We start from the raw sequence: 26,169 nt of genomic DNA, 5'->3' as shown, positions 1-26,169 counted from the left end.
AAGCCTGAGCTCATGACCCTGAGATCATTCGCGTGCTCTACAGACTGCGCCAGCCGAGCGCCCCACGAATGGGTATTTTACAGTTGAAAGCTAAGGCTGACTTACACGTAAGAGTCCCTCTTTCTCCAAATATATGTCATTCCCGAACATCTCTGTTCTGTTAGCAAATCACCAGTGCCAGCCCTCTCGGCCTCCCCGTGTCTCCCTTCTCCACAGGGACATGGAAGCCACAGCTAAGCGGACTCTGACAGTGACAAGGCACAGTGTGGGGAAGGGAGCTCTGGAATGGCATCAGAAGACCTGTGCACTTGCTCCAGCTCTGCCAAACTAGCCACATGAATTTAACCTGGGCTTACACATCTTTAAAATAGGGGAGTGTGGTTTGATGATTTTTATGGGTCCTTCCAGCTCCAAACTCTGGGCACTTTCAATATAGACTATAGCTTCATCTATCTACACCCCAGTGAAGTATCCCAGTGAACATCTAAATGAGGCTAAAAGACACATGTGCTGGAAGGGTCCAGCCATGGAATCATAAAACCTAAGAATGATAGAAGCAACTCCAGAACATAACAGTCCCCTCAAAGGAAGCTCTGGGTTTCACAGTGTGCTCAAAGATGTCTATGGCTCACCATTCCCCATGTGGAGTACTCGGACCATCACTGTGAAAGCAAGGACTCAAAGAGGACAAACTCCAAACTCAGTTATTCCAGACAAGGGTCTACTCTAAAGGTGCAGACCCAAAAATAGCTTTACAGTTTACATAAAAGCAGGACCTAAAATAAGATTTTCAAAAAGTCAGGTCCTTGGTACTAAACTTCCTTCTAAACCCATAGCTAGAGGCCAGCCCTGTGCAATGCAAGGGTATACTCAAGAAATTACCCATTCAAGTACCAGGGTCTTTGCCTCCTCCTTTCTCTGGCATAACCAAGATAAGCTCACCCTGGCATGGTTCTGCTTGGTAAAGGAGGATACCAAGCAATTAGGCCATGGTGCATGTCCCCCAAGGGCAGAACACTTCCCCAGCTACTTCTGTTTGGTATGTCTTTGTTTTGGTTTAGCCCTGGCAATCTGGCAGGCAATGTATTTCCAGGGGGAGCTCTGTCCATGGTGTGAATGCCCCGGCCTTGAGGTCCTCGTTCATTTTCATAAACAGAGCCCAGTTGCCACAGTGACTGGTGCTAGGAGCAGCTGCTAAATAGCAGAGGTCACCCAGAGCTTTCTTTGGGTTCTACAGTCTGGGCTATGTGTTCCTATGCCTCTGTGAACAGTGGGTCAACGGGAGCTGCAATCACACCGGCCGGTACTTCACACGGGAGTCTAGGCACTGAGGAGGAATGTGATTTCAGGTGGGGCCCAGACCCACATGACATATCTCAGCCAGGGGGCACAGGAAGAATAAAGGGCATAGGAGTGGTGACTTCCTCCCTGGGGGTTCCACAGTCCCCAGAGGGTGGGAGAGGGCAGGGCCAGAGTTCAGTGCAACAGGAAGGACCTTGGAAAAGTGAACATGGAGTTGGGCCTGTGATGCTTCTGAATCATGTGTGCCAATCAGGTGATTTCTCCCTTCTCCGTGAAGGTGTGATACGGTTCTCCCCACCTCCACAGCAGGAAACACTGCACCCCACCTGACACGCACAGGTAAAAAAAAAAAAACAACTTCTGGACTGGAGTCCCAGCGGTCTTTCTAAATTAGAAACTCTCCCTATTGTGTTGCCATCTTCCCAAGGCAACCCTGCCCAAAGGCCACAAGATCTGTTTGACCAGTAATACAACAAGGACAGATGTGAAACACAACCGTGTCTGGAAACACGTATACCCCTGGCCACACCCCTTGTTGTCCACTTGCTAAGATTAGAAACAGTTGTTTTTTACTCTGCAAAGTAGAGCTTCTCTCCTCAAGGTAGATGCTTTCAGATAAAAATATAAAAACAGCTATAAAAAAGAGACTGTACAGCAGTTCCTCCTGGCCCTTACGAAGCCAAGTTACCTTGGCTGGGGCCCAAGGAAGCTGCAGAACAGAACCGAACACAAACCTCACTTATCATCTTTCAGACCCATCCCCATGTTAACATGGAAGTAATAAACGTTCTTTGGTCCCAGTGCCAGTTCCAGAGACCATGATCATTTAAAATGTAAACAAAATGAAGGCTTATCTCTCTCAAAAACATATGCTTCTGTCTTTACCAACCATGAGCCAATTAGACCACAAAAAGGAGAGGTAAATGGGGTGAAAGTTTTCTAATTTATCAGTGTAACTCAAAGGTAAACCTGAAAACTTGGATCCATCATGCTTTCCAAACAGGACCCAATGTTTCACACATACGATGTTTCTGTGTTATTCCTACCCCTGTAGCTCATTACAGGCCAGAGGAAACCTAAATGGTTAAGAAGTTTGTCCTTAGGCAAATAGTTCAATAATTTAGACTTCAAAACATCCATGGTAACCTCTGTTCACACAAAGTAATGTATTTCCTTTGCCTGCTAAACATCAAAATGCTTCACAATTAATTACCTCTATTTTTAAAAACCCCAAATACTGTTAAATATAATGGCTAATATATTGGGGGGAAAAAAAGAGCATGTTCAAAATCTGCTCCATTCTCTGAAGACACAAAATGATAATTAAGACAACATCCACGGAATTTGACTGATGTAGACAATTAAAAAAACCAAAACAAAACCACTTGATGGCGCAGTGGGTTAAGTGTCAGGCTCTTGGTTTCAGCTCAGGTTGTGATCTCAGGGTGGCGTGATCAAACCCCGCTTCCACTAAGATTCTCTCTGACCCTCCCCGCTGCACGCATGTGCGCGCACTCTCTCTCTCTAATAAATAAATCTTCAAAAAAAAAAAACAAAAAACTTTTCCCTTCAAAATTACAATTTTTATCTTTTTCCCCCCTCCATTTTGCCTATGCACACTGTGAATCTAAGGATGGAAAGGTTTTTTATCCCCTTACATAGAAATTCAACAAAGTTAAAATTCCCAGTAAAGGCACAGCTTTAGAAAATTCAAAGTTATTTCTTCTTCTAACCAGTTAATACTTATACCTTCTTTTCTTTAGAGCATTCCTAGTTCATGATTAATGGAACACCTTAGAAAATAACTCCACACCTCCCACAGGGAAGTGTAAATGGAAGTACAGCAAGTGGCTTAAATGGCAAAGAATTTTATAAATACTAAGGTTATCATGGAGACAATGATCAATATTCCTTGGAATTTGTATGGGGAAATTTCCAGTTTTTTAAAAAAATCTATTTTCCCTCTATTACCCTCAAAACATCCACATTTGGTAATAATAATATCATCATCTACGGAGTATTTACTAGGTGCCAGACTCTAAGCATTTTACTTGTATTTACATATTTATTCCTTAAAAGCACCTTGAGATATACTATTGCCTTCATTCTACAGCTGGAAACACTGACGTGGAATGATGTTAAGTAACTCACTCAAAGTCATGAAGTTATTGACTTACTGAGTCAAGTGACTTAAGGCAAGGCCAGCCCTGGGAGGGGGGCGGGGCAGTTGTGCAAGGAGCGTCGTACCTGGACTACAAGGCAGGAATCAGCATTCTGGTTCCAAAATCAAAAGGTGTTTCTTCCCAGAGAAAATGCTGACCCAAGATAACCCAAGGAATATGCCAATGAGTTCTGACCTAAATACATGTCCTCTTTCTATAGAAAACTCAGCTACTAGCACATTAAAGAGAGATACAAACACCAAAGAAAAAAGGAAGCTCAGATTTCCTTAATTAACTGGGCAAAGTTCTCAGCTAATGTCATTTTAATTTTACATATATTTTCTACAACCTAAAATAGTCTTTGCAAATTACCTAAGAAAAACTTTTAAAAGCCTTCAGAAAAGGGAACTATTTGGACTTTCTATGTTAAATTTTCGCTACATTTTTCTCCTACATTGTAATGTTTTGATGGCTTTTTACAATTCATATTTCTGGCCACCTTGTTTCATTAGCACTCAAAGTAGAGCTAAGCTCATATAACATCACTGGGGCTACAGTGTGAAGCCGCCATCCAGCTGAGCTGATTTAAACACCCAATGCTGACAGCATGGTATACCTCTGCCTTTGATAAAGTTAGAAACCTTTCCTTCCTTTCTAGAAAATCTTCACATATCAAAACAGAAAAAAGTACTTTTTTTCTGAGTGTATTTGAAAGTTGCAAATAATCATAAGATTATTATTAATATTTTTTCCTGAGATCTCATTTCCTATCCTCTGACAGGTTCTCCCTCAGCTCAGGCACCAAGAATGGGCCACGACATACAAGTGACAGTGAGAGTGGCCTGGTGCGGCCCAGGCATGCCCAGCGTGGGTGCAGTGGCCCGGGCCCTGGGAGTGCCCCGTCCACAGCTGGCGGCCGGGCACGGAGGGCCCAGGAGGAGCCGAGCGGGGCCCGTGGCAGGCAAGGCTCCAAGCAGGTCGGAGCTGGGAGGTTGGAGTGGCCGGAGCGGCCGGGTCCTTCATGATGAAAGACTTTGAGATGCTTCCCTGTCCTCTGTAGTTGTTATTTGGGTGGTGAAGAGATGGCTGAGAGTGTCAAAACCTTTTCTCCAGGAATTACCAGGGGAATCAAAGACTCCATCTGGGGAATCTGTACCATCTTAAAGCTAGATGCTTGGATTCAGCAAGAGAGGAGAGTGTGGAAGGAGGACAAGCAGTATCCTGGCGCATCAGAGAGCCCAGAGTATAGAAAGGAAGCAGGAGAGTGAGCTACATCTCGTTAGCAGAAGTCTCCTCCTGTTTTATCAAGTGTTTCTTCCTGTACTACAGTCAGTAACAGCCCAAATTATTGGTGATCCATCACGACATGGAGATGTTTGGTCGGAGCTGGAATGCTTCCTTACCTCATTTTTCAGTGCTCTTTGGGTGCCCCCTCTGTGCTTAGCAAAGTTGTAAATGCCATTTTGTTTCAAGACATAGCTGATCTGGCATTTGAGGTATTGGGGAGGAAGCCTCACCCATTCCCTCGTGTCAGCAAAATAACTGCTGACATGCTCTTCAACCTTTTGCTGCAAGCTCCTTTCCTCATCCAGGGCATGTCTGTGAGTCTCTTTCCCATCCACCTTGTTGGTCAGCTGGTTAGTTTTCTGCATAGGTCCCTTCTCTCCTCACTGGACTCCTTTGAATATCGTTGGTTCAATAAAGGAACTGAAATGCACCAGCAGTTGTTGAACATAGAAAGGAACTGGCCTTACTACTTTGGATTTGGTTTGCCCCTGGCTTTCCTCACAGCAAGGCGGTCCTCATATGTTATCAGTGGTGGCCTCTTCTCCAACCTTTCCACCATTCATTATCAGTGCCAATAAGCAAAGACCCCTGGCAAAGTATACCTTTCCCAGATGCACCTCTTCTCCTTGGTAAGCAACAGACTTTTCCGCAAGACGCTCCACCTGCAGTCCGCTCTGAGTAGCCCAGCCTCTGCAGAGAAATTCCCTTGGCTGCATCTCCTGCCAGACTGAAGGCTGCTGCAGGCCATGAGGCCGCCAGCCATCCAGAAGGGATGGGTGGAATTGGAAGGAAGCTGTAGGAGCTCTCTTCCTTGTCCCCTCCTCCACCAGGAAAGGCAGGACCTGCTCTGCCAAGGACCCTCTGCCCATTCCCTTCTCTCTGAGGAACTGGGATTTCTGTCTCCAGTGTACCTAAGGCAGAATCTTCCTGACACCGGTATGTGGATTTTTAACACCAGTGAGTGTGAATGGACCACAGGTTTCTCTGCAGGTCTTTTCTAGCACTTGCCAGCCCCAGTGCCTGGACTGATATGAATAGTTTTTTCCTCCCTGTACCATTTACCCTCCCAGCTCCCCGTCCTGCCTTCCACCATGCTTGGATGAATGGATTTTATAATTCTGGCTGTTGTATTCTGCGGACCTGTTATCTCACTCAGGTGAGATTTTGGTCTCTCTGGCTCCACTGCAAAAAACAAGCCTGGAGAGATGGGACAGGAGGAAAGACCTCACAGCCAGATCTGCTGGGTTTGGGGGAGTGATTTTCTTTCTTCCTCTTGAAGGGGAAAAAACTTTTTTCACTGGTACATTTAAAGTTCCCCAGCTACAGGGAGGTACCAGCTTTGGACAAGTGCCCTTCAGCACCGAATGCTCAGAGAACCTGAACTTGGAACCCTAAAGGTCTAAGTGTACTGCTGGCCACTGCAGGGTCTGTCTGGTATTTCAAAGGAGGACTGGGTGCTGCAAATAGGCACTTAAGGGGTAAACTTATTAAACTCATGAAGCCTGTGACTGGTTGGTGTTCTGTCATTTTAAAGAGATGAAATATGGGGAGGGGGCAGACATCAAAACACTTATCCAATTTTAAAATGTCACAATTAGGGGCGCCTGGGTGGCTCAGTCAGTTAAGCGTCTGTCTTCGGCTCAGGTCATGATCCCAGGGTCCTGGGATCGAGCCCCATATCGGGCTCCCTGCTCATCGAGGAGTCTGCTTTTCCCTCCCCCTGCTTGTGCTCCCTTTCTCTCTCTCTCTCAAATGAATAAATAAAATCTTAAAAAAAAAAAAAGTCACAATTAAACATGAGCTGGTTTCCAAAAAAAAAAGTGAAAATGACATCTCCCCACACTAAATTGAAAACACATTCACATGTGAGTGTTTAATCGTTAATTCCATCATTTGAATAATGGGCACCTACTTCCCCAGTAGTTGTTGGAGACACAGCAGTGAACAAGGTAAGCAGCCTTTTCTTCTTCCACAGAGCTTCCATTTAGGCAATTAAAAAAATATGGCAGACCCAACTTTTAAACACAAAGCTCCTCCTCCAGGAAAGGACAGATCCAACAACCCATGGGGATGTTTTGTGGAGTGAGGTCCAACGACGCAGGCACTGACTCTCCCCTCTGGCTTAGTGCCCCCACCCCAGGCTCAGTGGAACAAATTTCTATGTCAAATATGTACCCAACTAACTCAGAGCAACTCTATCTACAAACACAAGCCTTACTTCTTCTATGAACAGGGAGCAAAGTCCTTTAAGTCCCATGATACACCATTCTGGTCACTTTTAGACAACCCTTAATTATCAAGAATCCTTTTACCTTGCTGTCACCATTCAGGTGGGTTATTTGTTAACCAAATTCCCTGCAGCCCTACAGAACTAGGGGCTGAAGAGTGGAGGTTTACAGCCAGGTGGATTGCACAACACAAAGAAGAATTTCCCAAGGGCCAGGGATATTTTAAATTCAAGTAAAAGGCTAGAGGCTCAGTCAACAGGATATTAGAAAGGTGATTTATGTACCAGGCTGAGCTGAACCAGATAATCTCTAAGGATCCTTAAAATACCAACATACCACAAATCTAGAACTCTAGTAGTGTGCCTTATGAATGTAAAATCTACCCAGATGTAACTTATCCTAAAACATTACTTGAGGATAATGTTACTAATGAGATACAAACTCAGATGTCATGAAGAAATAAGCAACCTAAATATACCACATGTTAACCAAGCAATAATTTTAACAACACACGAATACTCAAAGCTATGGCTCAGCAGAGCTTAGTAAGTGCTCGGCAGGTTTTGAGCACGTGAGGCATCAGATCTCATTAAATCTTGAAAACAATCTAATGAGATGGATGCTATTATTATATTAGTTCCATTTTACAGATGAGGATGCCGACGCAAACAGAGGTTACAAAGCTATTTAGTGGCAGACCTGGGATTAGCAGCAGGCAGCTGGCTCTCAAGCTTGTGCTCTGAAGCACTATACTCTGTTAAATTGTCTTGGTGGGAGTTGGGAGCATTTCCCTCTTAGACTGGGTTACATAAATATCCTGAAACAGTTAACTACTTAAAGGAACCTTTGAAATGTGATGAATGAGACTTTTCTGATGTAAGATAATCATAAACTTCTTTTCTAGATATAATACATACTAAATTTGCTATACTTCACTAAACTATAGAAGTACTAAGAAAGTTCAGTCAGTTTCCAAATCTTATTTCCAAGTAGTAACTTAAACACTGGAAGAATCTGGCTCAGAATCAATTACAAAATTTTCCTATGACAGTGTAACAAACACACACTATATTAGATATTTATATTTCTGCTAAATATCAGAGATGCCCAAATTGGTGATTATGACAGAGCTGGCCCCCAACTGTGGCAGTTTCCATTACAAAATCCACATTACAGGAATTTAGGATCCTGTTTAAAAACTGATTGAGACTGATAATAGGACAATACACTCCTGGCTTCCCCCTCCCTTTTGTTTCTTCATCTTTAAAAACTAAAGCCATCAAGACTCCATCCATTTAAACTAAAAAAGGAAAATGTTAGTTACAAAGTTTGGGATTCCTAATACATTCCAGCTGGTTTTTTTTTTTTTTTTTTTAGTCTGCATTGTAAATATTAAGGATGTCTAAAGAGTCTTAAGTTTTTTTTAAAAAGCAAGTACTAAAGTAACTAATTAACTTCATGAAGATTTTAAGTATATAATGTATATTACAACCTAAGCCTGCCTCAATATAGATTTCAGTGGTATATGAAGAACCCACAACAAAGAAAAATGACTTATCTAAATATTTATACATCTCTACACAAGAAGTTTACATGTATATACACAGAACATTATAGCACAAAAATTCTAGGAAATCACACTTCTTAATTTATGATACACATAAACTGACAAAAAAAGTATTCAGCAATTAAAAATATTTCCCTTAGTAGAGTAAAAACCAATTAAGATCTAAAACCACAATTTTCTGAAGGAGACACTGAAAGAATAACTTTACAGGCCTAAAAAGCCACAACGGGGCTCTCTCAAATCCCTGCCTCACAAATATTACTGTATTATATCCTCTAGATATGATCCTTTTCATCATTAAAAGTATCACTCTAGAAATTACGTGTAATGCTCCATCATGCCCAGGCTGCCAAGATGACATCCTTGAGAGCCACAGTGATTTGGAATCATAAAATTTGGGAGCTGAAAGAAACCTGAAGACCTTCAGGCTTATCTCCCTCACCTGCCAGGTGAAAAAACAGATACAGAGGAACTGAGTGACCTCCCCAGAGCCAAGACTTCTAAGTGAAACCCTTCACTGAAACTTCGTTTGGGCCCGAAGATGAGATTCGCAACCACCCCCCCATGCCAAGATAGATCTTCTCTTATTTAGCAAGCAGCAATTCTGAAATGTTTTGGTTCTTAGGATCCCTTTATGCTTCAAAATTACTGAGGACTCAAAAGAGATTTTGTTGGTATGTTTTATCTATCAACATTTAGCAAAACAGAAATGAAAACTGAGTAATTTTTAAAAATATTTAATTCAGGGGCGCCTGGGTGGCACAGCGGTTGGGCGCCTGCCTTCGGCTCAGGGCATGATCCCGGCGTTATGGGATCGAGCCCCACATCGGGCTCTTCAGCTATGAGCCTGCTTCTTCCTCTCCCACTCCCCCTGCTTGTGTTCCCTCTCTCGCTGGCTGTCTCTATCTCTGTCGAATAAATAAATAAAATCTTTAAAAAAAAAATATTTAATTCATTTAAAACCAACAATAAAGCCACAGCATGTTAATGCAAATACTATCTTTTATGAAAAATAACTATTTTTGAAATAAAACAATTTAGTGAGAATAGCGGCATTGTTTTACATTTTTGCAAACTCTTTAACATCTAGCTTAATAGAAGACAGCTGGGTTTTCAGATCTACTTCTGCATTCAATTTATTGTGATACATTGTTCTGATTGAAGGATATGAAGAAATCTGGCCTCACACAGATATGTAGTTGGAAAGGAGAAGCAAAGTCTCATAGTCTTTTCACATACTTGTAGCTAGCTGTTTCTTCTTTGATATTTTACCTAACCTCATTAAATAGTCATCACTTAAAGGTTAGTTGTGATGTGCAATCTGAACTGCATAATAAACTTTTCATACCTTGTTACATTAAAATCCATTGTTTTCAAAATACCAATTACAAAGGTAAAACTAGTAACTTTTACAGCAGAGAATTCCAGCAGACACCACTTTAGCCAAGTGATAAAGGCTGCCACCACCAGTAATAAGACATATCAACTTAATGTAACCCCAGTTTGACATCCTGAGGAGGGCACATTACCTACGTGTACCCTTCCCAATAATGCATAATCCCAATGCCATTATGAGAGAATATCAGATAAACTCAAATTGAGGAGCATTTTCTAAAACAACTGACCATTCTTCAAAAGTGTCAAGGGACTGGAAGACAGAGAACTGTCATAGACTGAAGCAAACCAAGGAGACGTGACCATTAAATGCAATGTGAGATTCTGAGTTGGGTCCTGGAATAGAAAAAGAGCATTAGGGGGAAAATTGGTGAAATCCAAATAAATTCTATACTTTAGTTAACAATATTGTACCAAGATTAATTTCTTAGTTTTACTAATTGTTCTATAGGTATATAATATTATTATAAAGTGAAGCTACATAAAGGGTATGGGAACTAGTACCATTTATATAAGTCTTCTGTAAGTCCAAAATTATCTGAAAATATAAAGTTTTTAAAAATCAACTGCTTTATCCTGCACTATCAAGAATTACCCACACAGGATTTTGTAACATCATGTATTAGCCATCTGGAAAATCACAGTTCACTGAGTTATGCAAATATGCCAAATATTGACATATTTCTTATATGATAGCAAAAAAAATCATATTTGTTCATATTTCCATTGATCTCATCAAAAAAGTATTTAACTATTCAGAAATTGCCATGGTCATAGGGATGAACGTAAGTTTTCCATAACTTTAATTTTTGCTTGAAAAAGAAAATTTTTCATTGGCAACTAACACTGTAAACTGTTTTCTTTGAAATAACAAGATCACTTTGTTCATTTTCGAAAAATGCCTGCCAAGTACTGAAGGCGAGATAACCATCATATGTCAGTCGTTCTTTCAAGTAAAATGGTATTCCATGAAAAACAGACCAGCTCAGCTCACAATTCAAACAACTGCACAAGTGTTTCCTCAGGACGGCATTGCACTTTGGAATGTAGAAGTGCTACTTGCCTACTTCCCATTTCATCATACAGAACGTGGAAAAGACAATGTGGTTGAGGGCTTCTAACTCCTCCGGCAAGAACATCCTGAGCTGAAACTGGTGTGTGCCTCAATCCCTGCCAAAGCACCAACTGTCTTCTCCAATATTCCTTTTATTACCACGACTGCAATGTCAGCCTAGTGAAAAAGACGACTTTGAATTATTACAATAAGAGTTCTGACCTCACAAACTCTTGATAAGGTCGCAGATCCATGACCACGCTTCGAGAGCCACTGGTTTAACCTTCAGCTCCTGCATGAAATATACCACCACTATGTAAGCCAAGGTAAAGAGTACTGAAGAGTCTTATGCTAAGCTTCATAGAAGGTTTACCAAGAAGCATGGGGCGCCTGGGTGGCGCAGTTGTTAAGTGTCTGCCTTCGGCTCAGGGCGTGATCCCAGCGTTCTGGGATCAAGCCCCACATCAGGCTCCTCCGCTAGGAGCCTGCTTCTTCCTCTCCCACTCCCCCTGCTTGTGTTCCCTCTCTCACTGGCTGTCTCTTTATGTCAAATTAACAAATAAATTCTTTAAAAAAAAAAAAAGAAGCAATAGCTTCTTGCTGTCAAAGACATTATCCAGTAACAGATTGACACCTATCTTTAAAACCACCACCACAAAAAAAAAAAAAAAAAAAAAAAAAAAAAAAACCACCACCACAGGTCACTCAGACATTGCTTTACCTAAGAATCTGAAGACAGTGACCCCTCACCTGGTCTCCGCAGGCTAGCCTTCATCCCAACACCACTTCCTTTCCCCAAAATAAAATACATTAAGCTTCAGATTTATTACTTTAGCAAAGTTGCTTCTCTTTATGGTACTTGATGAGTGAGACAGGGTTTTATAATTATTAATTCAAAAAATATTAAGCACCTACTATGTGCAAGGGACTAGGGATTGATCAGTGAACCGTCCCTGCCCTCTCCCTGAAGGTCACATTTAAGCCGAGACAAAGGCACTGGGGAAAGTCCTCCACTTGAGAATTTTCAAATATATGGAACAGCTACACCAGAGTTTTTGCAAACTAACTTAACTTTCATGGAGCTTGTATTTTAGTGGGGGGAGATAAATAATAAACATAATAAATAAATTATAAGCATGTTTTAAAGTGGTAAGTGCTATGAGGGGAAAAACAGCAAAATAAGAACAGATGGACACACCAGGAGTTCAGAGGGATTACAATTTTAAGTAGGATGGCTAGGGTGGGACTAAGCCCACAGGTACTACACAGGTGAGGACGACTGCCATTAGGTGCTCTCACTCCATTTTTTCTGGGTTCTCCTGCCTCCCCCCAGCCCCAATCCTCAGTGCCACTACTACCTTTCCTGAGGATTCATGCCTACCCTCCAGCCTCTAGCTAAAGGCCAAGTCACTTCCTCTAGAGGAGGAAAGTCTTCTCCATTCTGCCTCCAGATTTAGTCCTTTGGCTGTTACGTTGCTCATTTCAAAGGCACCCGAGTCCTTAGCTCAGCCAACAGCCAGTCAGCCATCTATCTCCCAAAGAAATACCCTGACCTGCCGTATCCCTGTTCAGAGCACACAGTTGAACAATAAACTCACTCTGCCCAGCCTAGGTTTATTCGGCCTCTCTTTCTTTTCCCAAATATACAGGTTCTCTAAATAAGGATTAACTTTTTAAAGACCTAGTGCATGCCACAAACTGCTGGCTGCTTTACTTGCATTTCATTCTCCTGATAATCAATAGACTAAGAGTAATTAGCAGTATTCTATAGAGTAGGCAACAGGAGCCCTGAAAGTCATGATTTGGGACTCAAACTCAAATCCAAAACAAGGAAAAAAGAAAGCTTTTTATTCACAACCTCCTCCCATCTTCATCACACCCCTTATACTACCATTTCGGTACTCCCACCGTATTGCTATGAACAGAACATAAGGAAAATAAAGAAACTGGTCATTGATAGAATCCATCTTATCTGCAAAACTGTATTTCACAATCAGATCTGATTTTTGCACCAAATATATGTCTGAAAAATACGACTTACCACTTAAAGGACTGGGTAAATATGTTCACCATGCTAACATTTTCAAAGAACACTACTTTTAATAGTTTCATTTAAAATAAACACTACCAGGGGCACCTGGGTGGCTCAGTCAGTTAAGAGGCTGCCTTCGGCTCAGGTCATGATCCCAGGGTCCTGGAAACAAGCCCCACGTCAGGTTCCCTGCTCAGCTGGGTTCCTGCTTCTCCCTCTCCTCCCCACTCCTGCTCTCTCACTATCTCTGTCGCTATCTCTGTCTCTCTCTCTCTCAAAGAAGTAAAATCTTAAAATAAACACGACCCTTCGATTTATATGCATTATCTCATTTGTAATCGTCACAACAACACAGTGTGGTAGATACTGCTGATATCTCTATTTTTATATGTGAGGACACCGAGGTTATGATTATACAACCTGCAAACAGCAAAACCTGGGCCTGAACGTGTCTGAATCCACAGCCCAAGGTCACAACTACTGTACAGTCTCTGTCAAGAATGAACACTGTGGGGGAGAATTACTCCCACTGAATAGAAGTGTAACAGTCCAGCACATTCACTTTGGTAAAGTCCACAGGCATTCCTCACATTTGGAGCATAAAATCTCTACAAAATCCAAGTCTCAAATAAAGCTTCACCACAGTGACTGTGCTCTAGCAAAAATCTGCTGGGAAAACCCAAGGGTCCAGCAAAAGGGCACAACTTTCAGCCTTTGGATTCTGATACTGTCCCTAACTCTGACCTTTAAGTCCAAAGGAATAAGGATGCTCATTTTACCTCAGTGAAGAGATGTTATGGCTATCCCCTGGTCAGTAACACCAGTTTAAGCCTCAGGTAAAGAACATATTTCTTGAGGTGAATGGGTGGCTCAGTCGGTTAAGCATCTGCCTTCAGCTCAGGTCATGATCTCAGCATTCTGGGATGGAGCCCAGCATTGTCGGGCTCCCTGCTGAGCAGGGAGTCTGCTTCTCCCTCCCCTGCAGCCTCTCCCCCTGCTTGTGCTCTCTCTCTCTCTCAAATAAATAAATAAAATATTTTTTTTAATTTTATTTATTTGACAGAGAGAGGGAACACAAGCAGGGGGAGTGGGAGAGGAAGAAGCAGGCTTCCAGCGGAGCAGGGAGCCCGATGCAGGGCTTGATCCCAGGGACCTGGGATCATGCCCTGAGCTGAAGGCAGACGCCCAACGACTGAGCCACCCAGGCACCCCTAAACAGAGGTTCTCAAATCTAACTCTAATGAAGCAGTCATGCATAATGAATACTGTTCACATCTGGACATACTATAGTCTTCACAATAAACTACCAAAAACTATAAAAACTGGTGCTGAAAGAAATTAAAGAAAACCTACACAGAGGGGTATACCATGTTCATGGATGACAAAATACACATGACACACTACAGATTCTGTGTACTTTTCATTCTATCAATGGCAATCCTAACCCCGTCCTCTCCCACTCAAATATACTTAAATATAAATAATCATGGTTATTTTAGGGTAACTTTAAATTCTGTTTTATCTCTTTAAAGGAAATCACTCTTTAAGACATCAATTTAACTATTAGTTGTAACATTATTCATAACATCTTACAACTTATCAGGGAAATACCAGTAAGTCTTGACATTGTGGCACAAAATTACTTTCTAAAATAAAAATGCAATGAGACTAAAAAAAAAAAATAAGGCAGGGAAAAAAAACCCATAGTCATTTATTGGTTTAAAGGCTTTATTGCCAACTTTAAAAATATCTTTCATGCTCTGCATCTCTGAGATCTGCATTCCTATAAACTCCATCAAGTTGCCTGGGAACCATCTGCAAAAAGGGTTAAAAGTCCAAAGTTGTTACTCTAGGTCCACTGGTTGAGGAGAAGGCAGGTTGCCCAAGGTCTCAGGACAGCCAGCCTCACGCGGAGTAAATAGAGGCCACTGTGCGCTCAAGAATAAATTCCTCAACCAGAACACACTCTCCTGAGGTTTTCATGTAAGATTTTTCCAACAGATTCTAAGTTGAGTAATAAACAGAAATAACAGATTTTTGGGGGCCTTCCTTGAGTTCAGGAAGACCTAACAATATCATGAAACAGCCAAGCACAGGCCTCTGAAATTTTTCATTAGAATTCTTTTCTCCTGAATCATGTTAATAAAGTACGATTTGGCCTGAGATTTGTACGTAACTACTGACTCACAGGCTGCTCAAGCCCAGAAGGATGGGGGAAAAACACTGAGGTCTGTCATGAGGAGGCAGGGCCAGGCCCAGGGACTGAAAGATTTCTGGACGGGTATTTTCAAATAGTGCTATATACTGCTTAGAAAACAGGTCCCTTTATAACACTTGATTGGCTCTGAAATGTCTGCAATACTCTTCTCTACTTTCATCTTCAACTGACTGCACTACGCACAGAGGCACTGGCACTTGGCCCAAAAAGCCTCAAATCTCTTTCATCAGGGACTTCTATTACCTTCCTACAATTCATCTGGCCAAGCTAATTCTAGGTACTACTATTTTATAAGATATGTCAAATGTAGCAAAATGCAAAATGCAAGCCTATTTTCCCCCTTCATACATACAGTATATCCTGAACTTAAACTGACATGCACTTGATTTCAAATTGAGATTTTTGAACACCATTTTCCAAATGCAGTAGCAGTTTGCTGACCTGGGCCAGCCAAAAAGAGGAAATGAGGAATCTGATTTGTTTTATTTTGGGGGTTGGGGAGGTGCGGTAATACTTAAGGCCTAATCCTGCTGCCTTTGAAAGTTTAACACTAAAACCTGGATTATTTCATAACAAACTAGAGCTCCCTTTCCTCTCCCTAAGAAGAGACCCTTGAAGTATTTAGTTAATGAATTTTAAATAACTGTGTTTCTCTCACAAAACAAAAAACAAACAAAACTTCTAGAAGATGCTCCTTGCGTTCCCTAGCTCAGCAAGGTCCATATGAGCTCTATCAGTCAAGAGCCTGGAGCAGTAAACTGGGAATTTAGGGAACAATGTAGCCACAAGCACTTCTCCAAAAAGAAAAACAACTCCCCTCTTGGCCCAACTCCAAAAGGCAATTGAGCTGGGTAAGGTCCAGGTTAATCTCTGAACAGCCTCTCTGCCAACTTTCTCCTCCAGGCATTAGGTTTTTCAGCATGGGCTTTGCAAATAATCTAAAACAATTAATTAGTGCTTTTGAATTCACCCTGTACCATTAATGAACCACTGCCAGACAGCCTTTGATAGTGTATTTCCAGAGCTAATTAAATGTGGCAAAACAGAGGACACAGACTTGCTGGGCATTTGAGAGGGCCAGGCTGAGACCTGACCAGTGACAGTGAAGCCATCCTTGCAGACAATCCTGGAGTGACAAAGGTGGGGGGAGAGGAGGCTGCTGGGGTCAGGGCCTCAGGGTCCCTCACAATATGCCAGCCATTGCTCTCAAATTATATGATTATCACGGTATTGAAATTCAGACATTTCATTTACTGTAAAGACTTTTTTTTTCTTCTAACGAGTGAAAATTCTTAATTTGATATTTAAAAATTTGGTATTGCTTCTCGTCCATACCTCCACACCTCCCCCCCCACTAAAGACTTGCTTTTAAATTAAAAAAAAATGTGCAATAGGTTTAAACATTAAATATTAAAATAAATCTCATCCCAAAATCCCCTTCTCTCAATCACAGAGCACTCACATAACCTCTATCACGTGGGAAATCTTTCCATTTTTTTTCACTATCTAATGCCACATAGAATTCCAGACTGCTCCACATGCATGGCCAGCAAGATAAACACATTTTTGGGAGGCCCAGAAAAAAGCTAGCAGGGGGCACAAAGTAAAAATGTTGCTGCATTCCTCTGGATTTTTCTGGTTCAGTTTCAAAAACAGAATGCCCACCACCTGGGGCTTGTGGCAAGCTCCAGGGCTGTATAACCTTGCCCTCCTCAACCATGTCATTGATGAGGTCTGAGAAAGCAAATCAGAAAGCTTTACAAACCAGTGGCAAAATAAAGTGAGTTTAAAAGACAGCTTTTCAGGCACAGAGGTTAAATTTTCTGTGTGTCTTATCCCAGTTTTTAATACATATAGTGTCAGCTCCTAACTCTTAAAGATACTGCAGAAACCACTGCTAAAGTAATAGCTGCTCAACAAAAATCTCTAGACTCTCTGGTCAAAGTTGTTCTAGACAATTAGAAAGTGATTATCATGCAGCTGAGCCAGGAGATGTCTGTGCTGTGGCTAACACTACTTGCTGCACCTGGATTAACACTCAGCTACATAAAATCACTGGACGGGGTGCCTAACTGGCTCAGCTGTTAGAGCAAGTGACTCCTGGCCTTAGGACTGTGAGTTCGAACCCCACATTGGGGGTAGAGTTTACTTTAAAAAAAATAACCACTAGACAAACCGCTTGGATTAAGAAAGTGACCCCTTCAATGGGGTCTTTCTTTGACTTATTTGATTTTGATTGGTTTGGGTCCTCGGGACCATGGCTCCAAGGTACACTCCAGACACTGGGAATTACCTGGTTTCTAAGAATCGTGATAATCGCCCTCGTGTGTTATATTCTCTCAAACGCTATTTAAATGCATGTTCATAGCCACTAACCACCAAGCAAATTATCTCCCTAGGACCAGAAAGTGAGAAAAGAAATGGAGAAAACGACCAACTTGAGGAATATGAACCTGAAGCTATGACCTGTGAATGAATACCACACAGCTCAGCAGGATCTGGGAGAGCTTCAGAGGGGTAGCTGGGAGTGGCGCTAATGCCTTAAATTTTGATCATATTTCTCAGGCTGAGAGTGTGATCAGAGGGGGAGGTGGGGATTGCTAAAAACAAGATAACAGGCTCGATATGGAGTTATTTATGCTAAGCCCCGCATCTCCAAACGGACTGGATCGCAGTTTCAGCTCTCCCAGAAACAGAGCGTTAAACAGGTCACTCAGGAATTACCCAGACAGCACTAGCGAGGTAATATGCCTGACAGACCCCTGCCATCCCCTAAGGAAGTGTGACCTTGCTACAACCAATCCACCTTTTACTGCTACAAAATGTCCTTGTCCCACTCTCTCCTGTCACTTTGTACAGCTCTTTGGAGCTCTTTTCTGTCTTCTAAATGGGATGTTGCCCGATTCATGAATCATTGAATAAAGGCAGTGAGATCGTTAAAATTTAGTAAATAAATATGGTGTCAAGGTGCTTAATAAGTATCAATAACAACTTAGGAAATTTTTTTACTCCTGAAAAATGTTAATTTTTCAGAGTTCTAGCCTGGAGTCTGATAATAGGAATTAAACAGCAATCAGTGAGGAAGCCAGAATTTAATGCTAAAATAGCAGCAGCAGAAATGAGGTGTGCCCCCACTTAACACTAACTTTTTAATTTTTTTTTAAAGATTTTATTTATTTATTCGACAGAGATAGAGACAGCCAGCCAGAGAGGGAATACAAGCAGACGGAGTGGGAGAGGAAGAAGCAGGCTTCCAGTGGAGGAGCCTGATGTGGGGCTCGATCCCAGAACGCCGGGATCACACCCTGAGCAGACGCTTAACGACTGAGCCACCCAGGCGCCCCAACACTAACTTTTTTAAACACCCTTTTTAACTTACCTCGACTCCCCCTTTTATCCAGTCAGCTGGTACCATCCTTCATTACCTAGAGTCTCCTGAGCCTAGTTGCCCATACCAATGTCCCAGGCTCACTGAATCAACACAAGTCTCCCCCCTTGGTCTACTAAGTCACAAGGCAAGAAATGGAAAAGGCAAAAGAAGAGGTACCTGAAAGGAAAAACTGGGGGAGGACTGCTTCTTTAGTAACTATGATGATTATGTTAGGTGTAGCCCCAGCTAATAAAGATGCACCTGGTTTCTACAGGTACACCACACTTACAGCTGCAGAGCTCAAGGTCTCTGAGGAACTCACTCCCTCAAACCAATTTCCTCTCCAGCACATGAATCCCTTGGTCCCAAAGGAGTTTATTGAAAGGTTTTCAAGATAGCTATTTCAAAAGCTAGCTAAAACCAAGCTCCCATTTACGACAGGAAGAATTTTCTAGAAGGTGTCTGCGGGTTCTGTGTTACAATTAGAGTACTGAGAAAACAGATGATCTATGTGTTCAAATGTGGTCTGCAGACCAGCAGCATCGACATTATATGGACCTGTTAAAAAATGTATAGTCTGTCTACTAAAACAGGGCGTCCGGGTGGCTCAGTCTGCCGTCGGCTCAGGTCGTGATCCTGTGACCGAACCCTGGATCGGGCTCCCTGTTCAGCGGAGAGCCTGCTTCTTCCTCTGCCTGCTGCTCCCTCTGCTTGTGCACGCTCTGTGTCAAATAAATAAAATATTAAAAAAGAAGTAGTAGTAGTTGGGTGTTTACCCCAAAGATACAGACGTAGTGAAGAGAAGGGCCATATGCACCCCAATGTTCATAGCACCATTGTCCACAATAGCTAAATCATGGAAGGAGCCTAGATGCCCTTCAACAGATGACTGGATTAAGAAGCTGTGGTCCATATATACAATGCAATATTACTCAGCTATCAGAAAGAACGAGTTCTCAACATTTGCTACAACATGGACGGCACTGGAGGAGATAATGCTAAGGGAAATAAGTCAAGCAGAGAAAGACAATTATCATACGATTTCTCTCATCTATGGAACATAAGAACTAGGATGATCGGTAGGGGAATAAAGAGATAAAGAAAGGGGGGTAATCAGAAGGGGGAATGAAGCATGAGAGACTATGGACTATGAGAAACAAACTGAGGGCCTCAGAGGGGAGGGGGGTGGGGAAATGGGATAGACCGGTGATGGGTAGTAAGGAGGGCACGTATTGCATGGTGCACTGGGTGTTATATGCAACTAATGAATTATCGAACTTTACATCGGAAACCGGGGATGTACTATATGGTGACTAACATAATATAATAAAAAACATTAAAAAAAAAAAGAAGTAGTAGTAGTAGTAAGCAGGCCAGGTGGCTACTAGAGTGGAGACTTAGAGTTAACTGGGGGCAGGTGTGGGGCTGCATACAGCCTTGCAATTTTTACTCAGAGTGAGGCAGAGACACTGGAGTGTTTGAACAGCAGAATGGTATGATCTGAAGGATGTTTTAACAGGACCCCTTTGGCTGCTGTGTTGAGAGTAGACTGTTGGGCAAAGGTGCATTTGGGGATACTGGTTGATGGCTACTGTGATGATTGAGCAAGATGATGGTGGCCAGGATCAGACTGTAGAAGGGGGGACCCTTGGAAGTGATATGCTTATGAAATCAAGAATGATTTTGTGATTTTCATGTGTTCCTTTAGGGGAAGAAAGAAAAAGAGAAAAAGAAAGAAAAAGTTCCACTATCTCCTATCAGTGGAACACTAGGCCATAACCTGTCAGTAAACATAATCACTTCTCTCTACCAGTAAAAGCTGTATCTTAAAATAACCATCTAAAAATCTCTTTGCCCTATGAACAACTATTCTTGAATAATCATGGTCTTAAAAGCTTGGACCCTCTCTTCTCAACTTACTTACTCTCTTGATTGCCAAGTCTCATTCTTTTCATTCCCCAGGTGGTCTTTTTTTTTCCCCCCAGGATTATGGATTTTTAGGGTCTTACCACTTTTCGCAATAAAGCTTCTCATAACAAAACCAGTGTTTCAGAAGTACAGTTGTGCCCATCTTTATGTAGTAAATAAATGTGTTGTGTGTCAACTCATTTTTATAAATTAACATGTTAAGCTGGAGGTTGATACAGCAGGGTTTTTCTCTCTGGAGAAAATAATCACTTTAAAATATGTTTTATAATATGGATATTCATAGTGATTTTGCCTGAGATCGGGGCATACCCACCTTGCTTTTGGAGCTGAAGTTATACACAAACATTAGACCAGTGCTTTCTAAATCTTAACAGTCATACGAATCATCTGAAGACCTTGTTAACATACAGATTGTTTTAGTAGTTTAAAAAAAGATTTATTTATTTGAGAGAGAAAGCGAGAGACAGCATGAGTAGAGGGGGAGGGCTGTCAAATAAATAAATAAAATCTTAAAAAAAAAAAAGAAGAAAGAAAGAAAGAAAAAGGGGAACTGATCAATGATGCTTTGCTCTAACTCCAAAAAAAGGGGCAGGTGGGAGCGAAGTGGCCCCATGCCCCAGCATGCAGCGACCGAACAGCAGTCCGGCACGTGCACGCAGCCCACTGGACACGCTGGCAGAGCAGAGTGCTGCCGCAGCTCGGCGCTGTCACGGATGGAAATGACAGCGCAAGCGCCGCTCTGGAAGCCGATGTTCTGCTCTCCCAGGAGGCCGCAGCCACCCAAGCATCCTCCCAGGCGCGGCAGAAGAGTAGGAAGGAAGGCAGGTGCTACTGCTGACGGTCCTGGTCTATCGTCTAGATGAGGACTAAGTAAGTTATCCAGGTACACGAGGACGAAGGGAAGCAACACAAAGAATTTAAAGCAGTTACACTGGAACTTCTTCCTTCTGCCCTAACTACAACTCATCACTACATAGTTCCCTTCACTGCCAACAGAGAGAATAACTTTAAAAAAAAAATCAATTTTCCTTTGAAGGCGTAAAGATTTCCCACATTCCACTCCAGGTTTTGGTTTTGGATTTTTTGTTTTTGTTTTTAAGATTGCTATGAGTTGGCAGAACAGGGCAGGAGAATAGCTAGGCCTCAGTCCCAGAGCACCTGCTGCCTAGTCTTTGGAAGGAACATTCTGAGAGCAAGTGCATTTTTAAGCCCTCTAGAATTCTGCCTGATTTACAGTGACCTCTCAGAGAACAAAAATATGACTATATTGGACTTCAAAATAAATCTTTTTTAGGCCACTCTGGCAGAGAATGGTTTTTTTTTATTTAAAAAAAAAAAAAAGGAAGTCAGCCAGGAGCTCACATGCAGGCAGTGCAGTTCGGGCCAATCTTTCAAGAGGGGAAAGCACTCTGATGCCTCAATGCCTGTGTCCAGGGCTGTCCTGATAGAAGGCCTCATGTTGGAACCCTTCCCGGAACACTCCCTGCTCCTACAACACTTCCAAAACCAGTACCCAGAGTGAGGAGCTCTATCAGTGATTCAAGGTAGCCCCAGAGTATGAGGGATTAGTTATCAAAGCAAACAAGCTGAGAAAGCCTCATTTCCTATATCTAAAATGTGTGGAAGTATAAGCTTTGAGCAGTCAAACAGCTGTGTGGGCACATACAGATAGCTCTGTCCTGGTGGAAATGTTGATCAGTGTTTATAAAACAGACCATTGCTGGTGCCCTAAAATAACCCAGATAAATCAGGAATCCAAAAAGCAGCATGGCAATGATACAGCCTAGGATAAGGATGCAAAGGAGAGAGAAACCTGGAGTCTGTTCACTTGTCTGACATCAAATCTACATACAATCTTACTCATGTTCTTGGTGAACATCCTACTATCTGCTAGGAAACTGCCTTTGCAAATGAAAAAAAAAAAAAAGCCTTATTAGACATCATATCCTATTCCACCTTCCCCCAAACCCCCCCGCCCCCCACACACACATCCGAGTCCATGCAGGGCAAGGGACTCTGAGAAACAAACTCATCTTTTTCTTGATGACTGCTACGTGTCCCAACTTTGTGTGTATGCGAGCACATGCATGCTGGCTTACTGTTTCTATGCAAAAACACAGAGCAGGGAGGGACCTCATCATGCTTGGGTGTGCATGGTCTCCCCCAAAAGAATGCCAACATTAAATTCAGGCCACTCTATCCACTCTGGGTCTTTGAATACGGTTCTTTACTGTTTAAGATAAATAGAAAGTTGGCACCGTGGTGAAAGCACATACAGATAGCTCTGTGCTGGTGGAAATGTTGATCAGTGTTTATAAAACAGACCACTGCTGGTGCCCTAAAATAACCCAAATAAATCAGGGATCCAAAAAGCAGTGTGGCAATGACACAGTCTAGGATGAGGATGCAAAGGAGAGAACCTGGCATCTGTTCACTTGTCTACATCAAATCTGTGTACAATCTTACTCATGTGCTTGGTGAACATCTTACGCTCTGCACAGCTGGTTACCCAACTGGCATCACAACTGACATCTTGTCCCTATGTATCCAAGAGAGCAATTACATACAAAAGTGGTTACAGGAACAACCTAAAAACAATAATAATCACAGACCAAAACAACTAGCTGGACCCAGAGACTCAGTATTGGCAAGAGAAGGCCTTGGCTGGATTTGCTTTGAACCTTCGAGTCTATCCCTCCTCTAGCCTTTACGTTCCCTGGTGGCAGTCACCACTGGCACACTCCCCACCTTCCTGCCATTATGAGCCACAGCCTCCGATCACTCAGTTGGCAGAGAGGAGAAAACTGTGGAAGAACCACCTCTGCAGTCCTCAGGCCATTAATCCCAAATTCGACAGAAAGAGTGCCAGTTCATTTTGGGCAGCACAACAGGAAGAGCATGAACTCTGGAGGGGCTGCCACTCTGCCAGCGACTCCATGTATGACTGGATATAAATGACCACTTCAACTTTCATAGAAATTGATTTGTCTCTCATTATATATTACATTTTCCTTCTCTAAGCCTCAGTTCCCTCTAGCATATTAGTAGTAGTAGGAGTGGTGGCAGTGATAGCAATTACAAACATAGTGATAATGACAATCACCTACCTCCCCAGCTTTCTGTACGGATTAGATGAACTGACAGGTGTAAAGTGCCCAGCAGAGTGCCTGGCTAGCACTGTTTCAGGAGGTACTAAGGGAAGCCCTGCAGCAAAAAGACCGTAAGACTTTTCAGTGCAGTCTGTCTGCAGAAGAGTGTTGAATTCTGATTTGACAGAGAGTTGAACCATCTTTCTAAATTACTTTCTCTGAGTCCCATTACCCCCATTCTGGAAATGATGAAAACAACACCTGCCTACCCCCAGCCCCCGGGGACTGCTATGAGAATCAAATGAAATAGTAGGTATAAGAGCGTTTGGAAACTATAAATATAAAATGACATTCTCATTAGTGTAGCCTCCCCCAAGGCTGCCAGCTTGTCCCACGCCAAACCAAATACTAATCAGCTGATAGCTCTGCTTGTTGCCCCATGGACACAAAGAGTTCAGAGCTTTCTTAGCAGGAAAATAGCTCCAACTAAAAGATCTCTATTTTCCTGCGGACTATACCTGGAACTGTAGGTACACTTGGAAGAGATGAAAAGAAATGTGTTTGCTCAATAGAAACATGTGGGCAGGTTATGGGCATGCCTCCAAAAAGATGCATCTAGGCACAGAATGGCAACAGTGGAATGAGGCAAACGGCCACCCCACCAACACTCTGCCAGCACTGAGGCCAGCAAGGTGTCTGCAGAGCTCACCCCAAAAGCACCCGCTGGACCTGGCACAAGCGGCGAGTGGACGGTAGGCAAGTCCATCCCTTCCAACCAAATCGATTTCCTCGAATTCTCTGCATGTGCCTCCTTTTCTCATTATTAAGGCTCCTGGAAACACAGCCTTACCTAACTCTGGCAGAAGTTAATATTTTTAAAAGATGCGTTGCCAAACAATTTTTAAAAGTGAAAACTTAGTAAGCCTTAAGCCCACAGGAGCACTTACATTTTAAACTTCCCACTTTTCTTAGATTACAGGATTTTTTTTTAAAGACTTTATTGATTTATTTCAAAAGGAGGGGAAGAGGGAGAGAAAGAATCTTAAGCAGGCCCCACACCCAGTGTGGAGCCCACACAGGGCTTGATCTCACAACCCCGAGATCACGACCTGAGCGAAAATCAAGAGTCGGACGCTCAACCGACTGAACCGCCCAGGCGCCCCGTGAGATTACAGGATTTAAGAGGAGGTGCAAAAACCTAAGATAATTTCTTTTTTTTTTTTTTAAGATTTTATTTATTTATTTGACAGAGAGAGAGAGAGACAGCCAGTGAGAGAGGGAACACAGGCGGGGGAGTGGAGAGGAAGAAGCAGGCTCCCAGCAGAGAAGCCTGACGTGGGGCTCAATCCCAGGACCCTGGGATCACGCCCTGAGCCGAAGGCAGATGCTCAACGACTGAGCCACCCAGGCGCCCCAAACCTAAGATAATTTCTAACCAGGAGGCATTATGGCCCTTACACTGCTCTTGTTCACCCACACATTGTACAATAACCCTGGAAAAAGAGAGAGGGGAACAAGTAGGGGTTTTGTCAAAGCAACGTCTAACCCTGGGATGCAGCTTGCTGACCCCTGCCTCCTTCACCCTCAACCACAAGTGGAGAAGGAAAGGCTTTCACTAAAGACCCAGCGAAATCCGTGGGGCTAGAACAGGCCTACTGTCCTAACTCGAGTGCGTGGTACTGTGCTGTCCTTTGCCCTCCCTGGCTACATATCTAAAGGAGGCCTTTTATATAGCCTTCACCCCTCCTTCTGCCACCAAGAACCCTACAACAGAGCTTCACAGCCATGTTAGTAAGAATGCAATGAAATAAGAATGCAAATAAAGAAGGCCCATTACTTGAGGGTCCGTTCCATATGACTTACATATGTCTCTTCTAGGGTGAAAGGAGTTTGATCTGGTTCCAGAATGACTTACTGGTGGCTTCTCAGTCAAGTGAAGGGCTTCAGTCATTCCACACTGAGGGTCTCCTACATAGAGGTGCCAGTGGAGTGGTGGATGGGATGGACTCTAGATCCAAACTGCCTGAGTTCAAGTCCCAGCTCTGTCTCTTATTAGTTATGGGACTTTATACAATTGTTAACCAAACGGTCTGTTTCCTTGTAGGTAAAATGCAAATTATGATAATACTAACACCCACCTCACAGGGTTGTCTTATAAAAACAAAACAAGCTAGCTGGCAGAGAATGAACCCTTGATAAATTGGCCAATATGTCAAGCAGTGTTGTCTGTGAAGCTAAAGAAGCCATATTCCCAGCCTCACTTTTGGAGGCCACATTTTAGATTCTAAGATTAAACAGAATATGCCTTTGGCTACATGGGAATGGAAGAAGAATCCAAACCTCAAAATGAAATCCACAAGTCTCATTCTGACATTCAAGGCCCTCCACAACCTACTCCCATCCTTCCTTCCAAACAGACCTCCAGGTCATCCATCCTTTAAAAACACATCAAGCACCTATGTACATATACTGTGCTAGGCATGGTTCCACCATCTGGTCAACCAGCCTTTGCCTTTCTAGATGGCCTTCACCTGGA

At 42.6% G+C, this 26,169-nt stretch overlaps 1 protein-coding gene and 1 pseudogene across 8 annotated transcripts in view; one reads left to right on the top strand and one right to left on the bottom strand.

The window, feature by feature from the left end:
* The window catches only part of TGFBR3 (transforming growth factor beta receptor 3), a 193,911-nt gene that overhangs the window by 142,233 nt on the left and 25,509 nt on the right, over window positions 1–26,169 (bottom strand). For 3 of the 8 annotated variants that reach the window (XM_057310469.1, XM_057310471.1, XM_057310472.1), the window contains exon 1: window positions 10,172–11,676. The exons of 4 other annotated variants lie outside the window; for them this stretch is intronic. In XM_057310469.1, the coding sequence (XP_057166452.1) occupies window positions 10,172–10,247 (76 nt within the window). In that variant the 5' untranslated portion in view covers window positions 10,248–11,676. Of the gene's footprint in view, window positions 1–10,171; window positions 11,677–26,169 lie in introns of those variants that run through there. One more of the 8 variants, XM_057310470.1, reaches the window with a different exon arrangement.
* LOC113254415 (etoposide-induced protein 2.4 homolog) lies at window positions 4,538–5,550 on the top strand (annotated as a pseudogene).

This window comes from Ursus arctos, unplaced genomic scaffold (genome assembly GCF_023065955.2).
Source record: "Ursus arctos isolate Adak ecotype North America unplaced genomic scaffold, UrsArc2.0 scaffold_12, whole genome shotgun sequence".
Classification (NCBI taxonomy): domain Eukaryota; kingdom Metazoa; phylum Chordata; class Mammalia; order Carnivora; family Ursidae; genus Ursus; species Ursus arctos.
The sequence above is the reverse complement of the archived record's forward strand: the minus strand, read 5'-3'. Positions and strand labels throughout refer to the sequence as shown.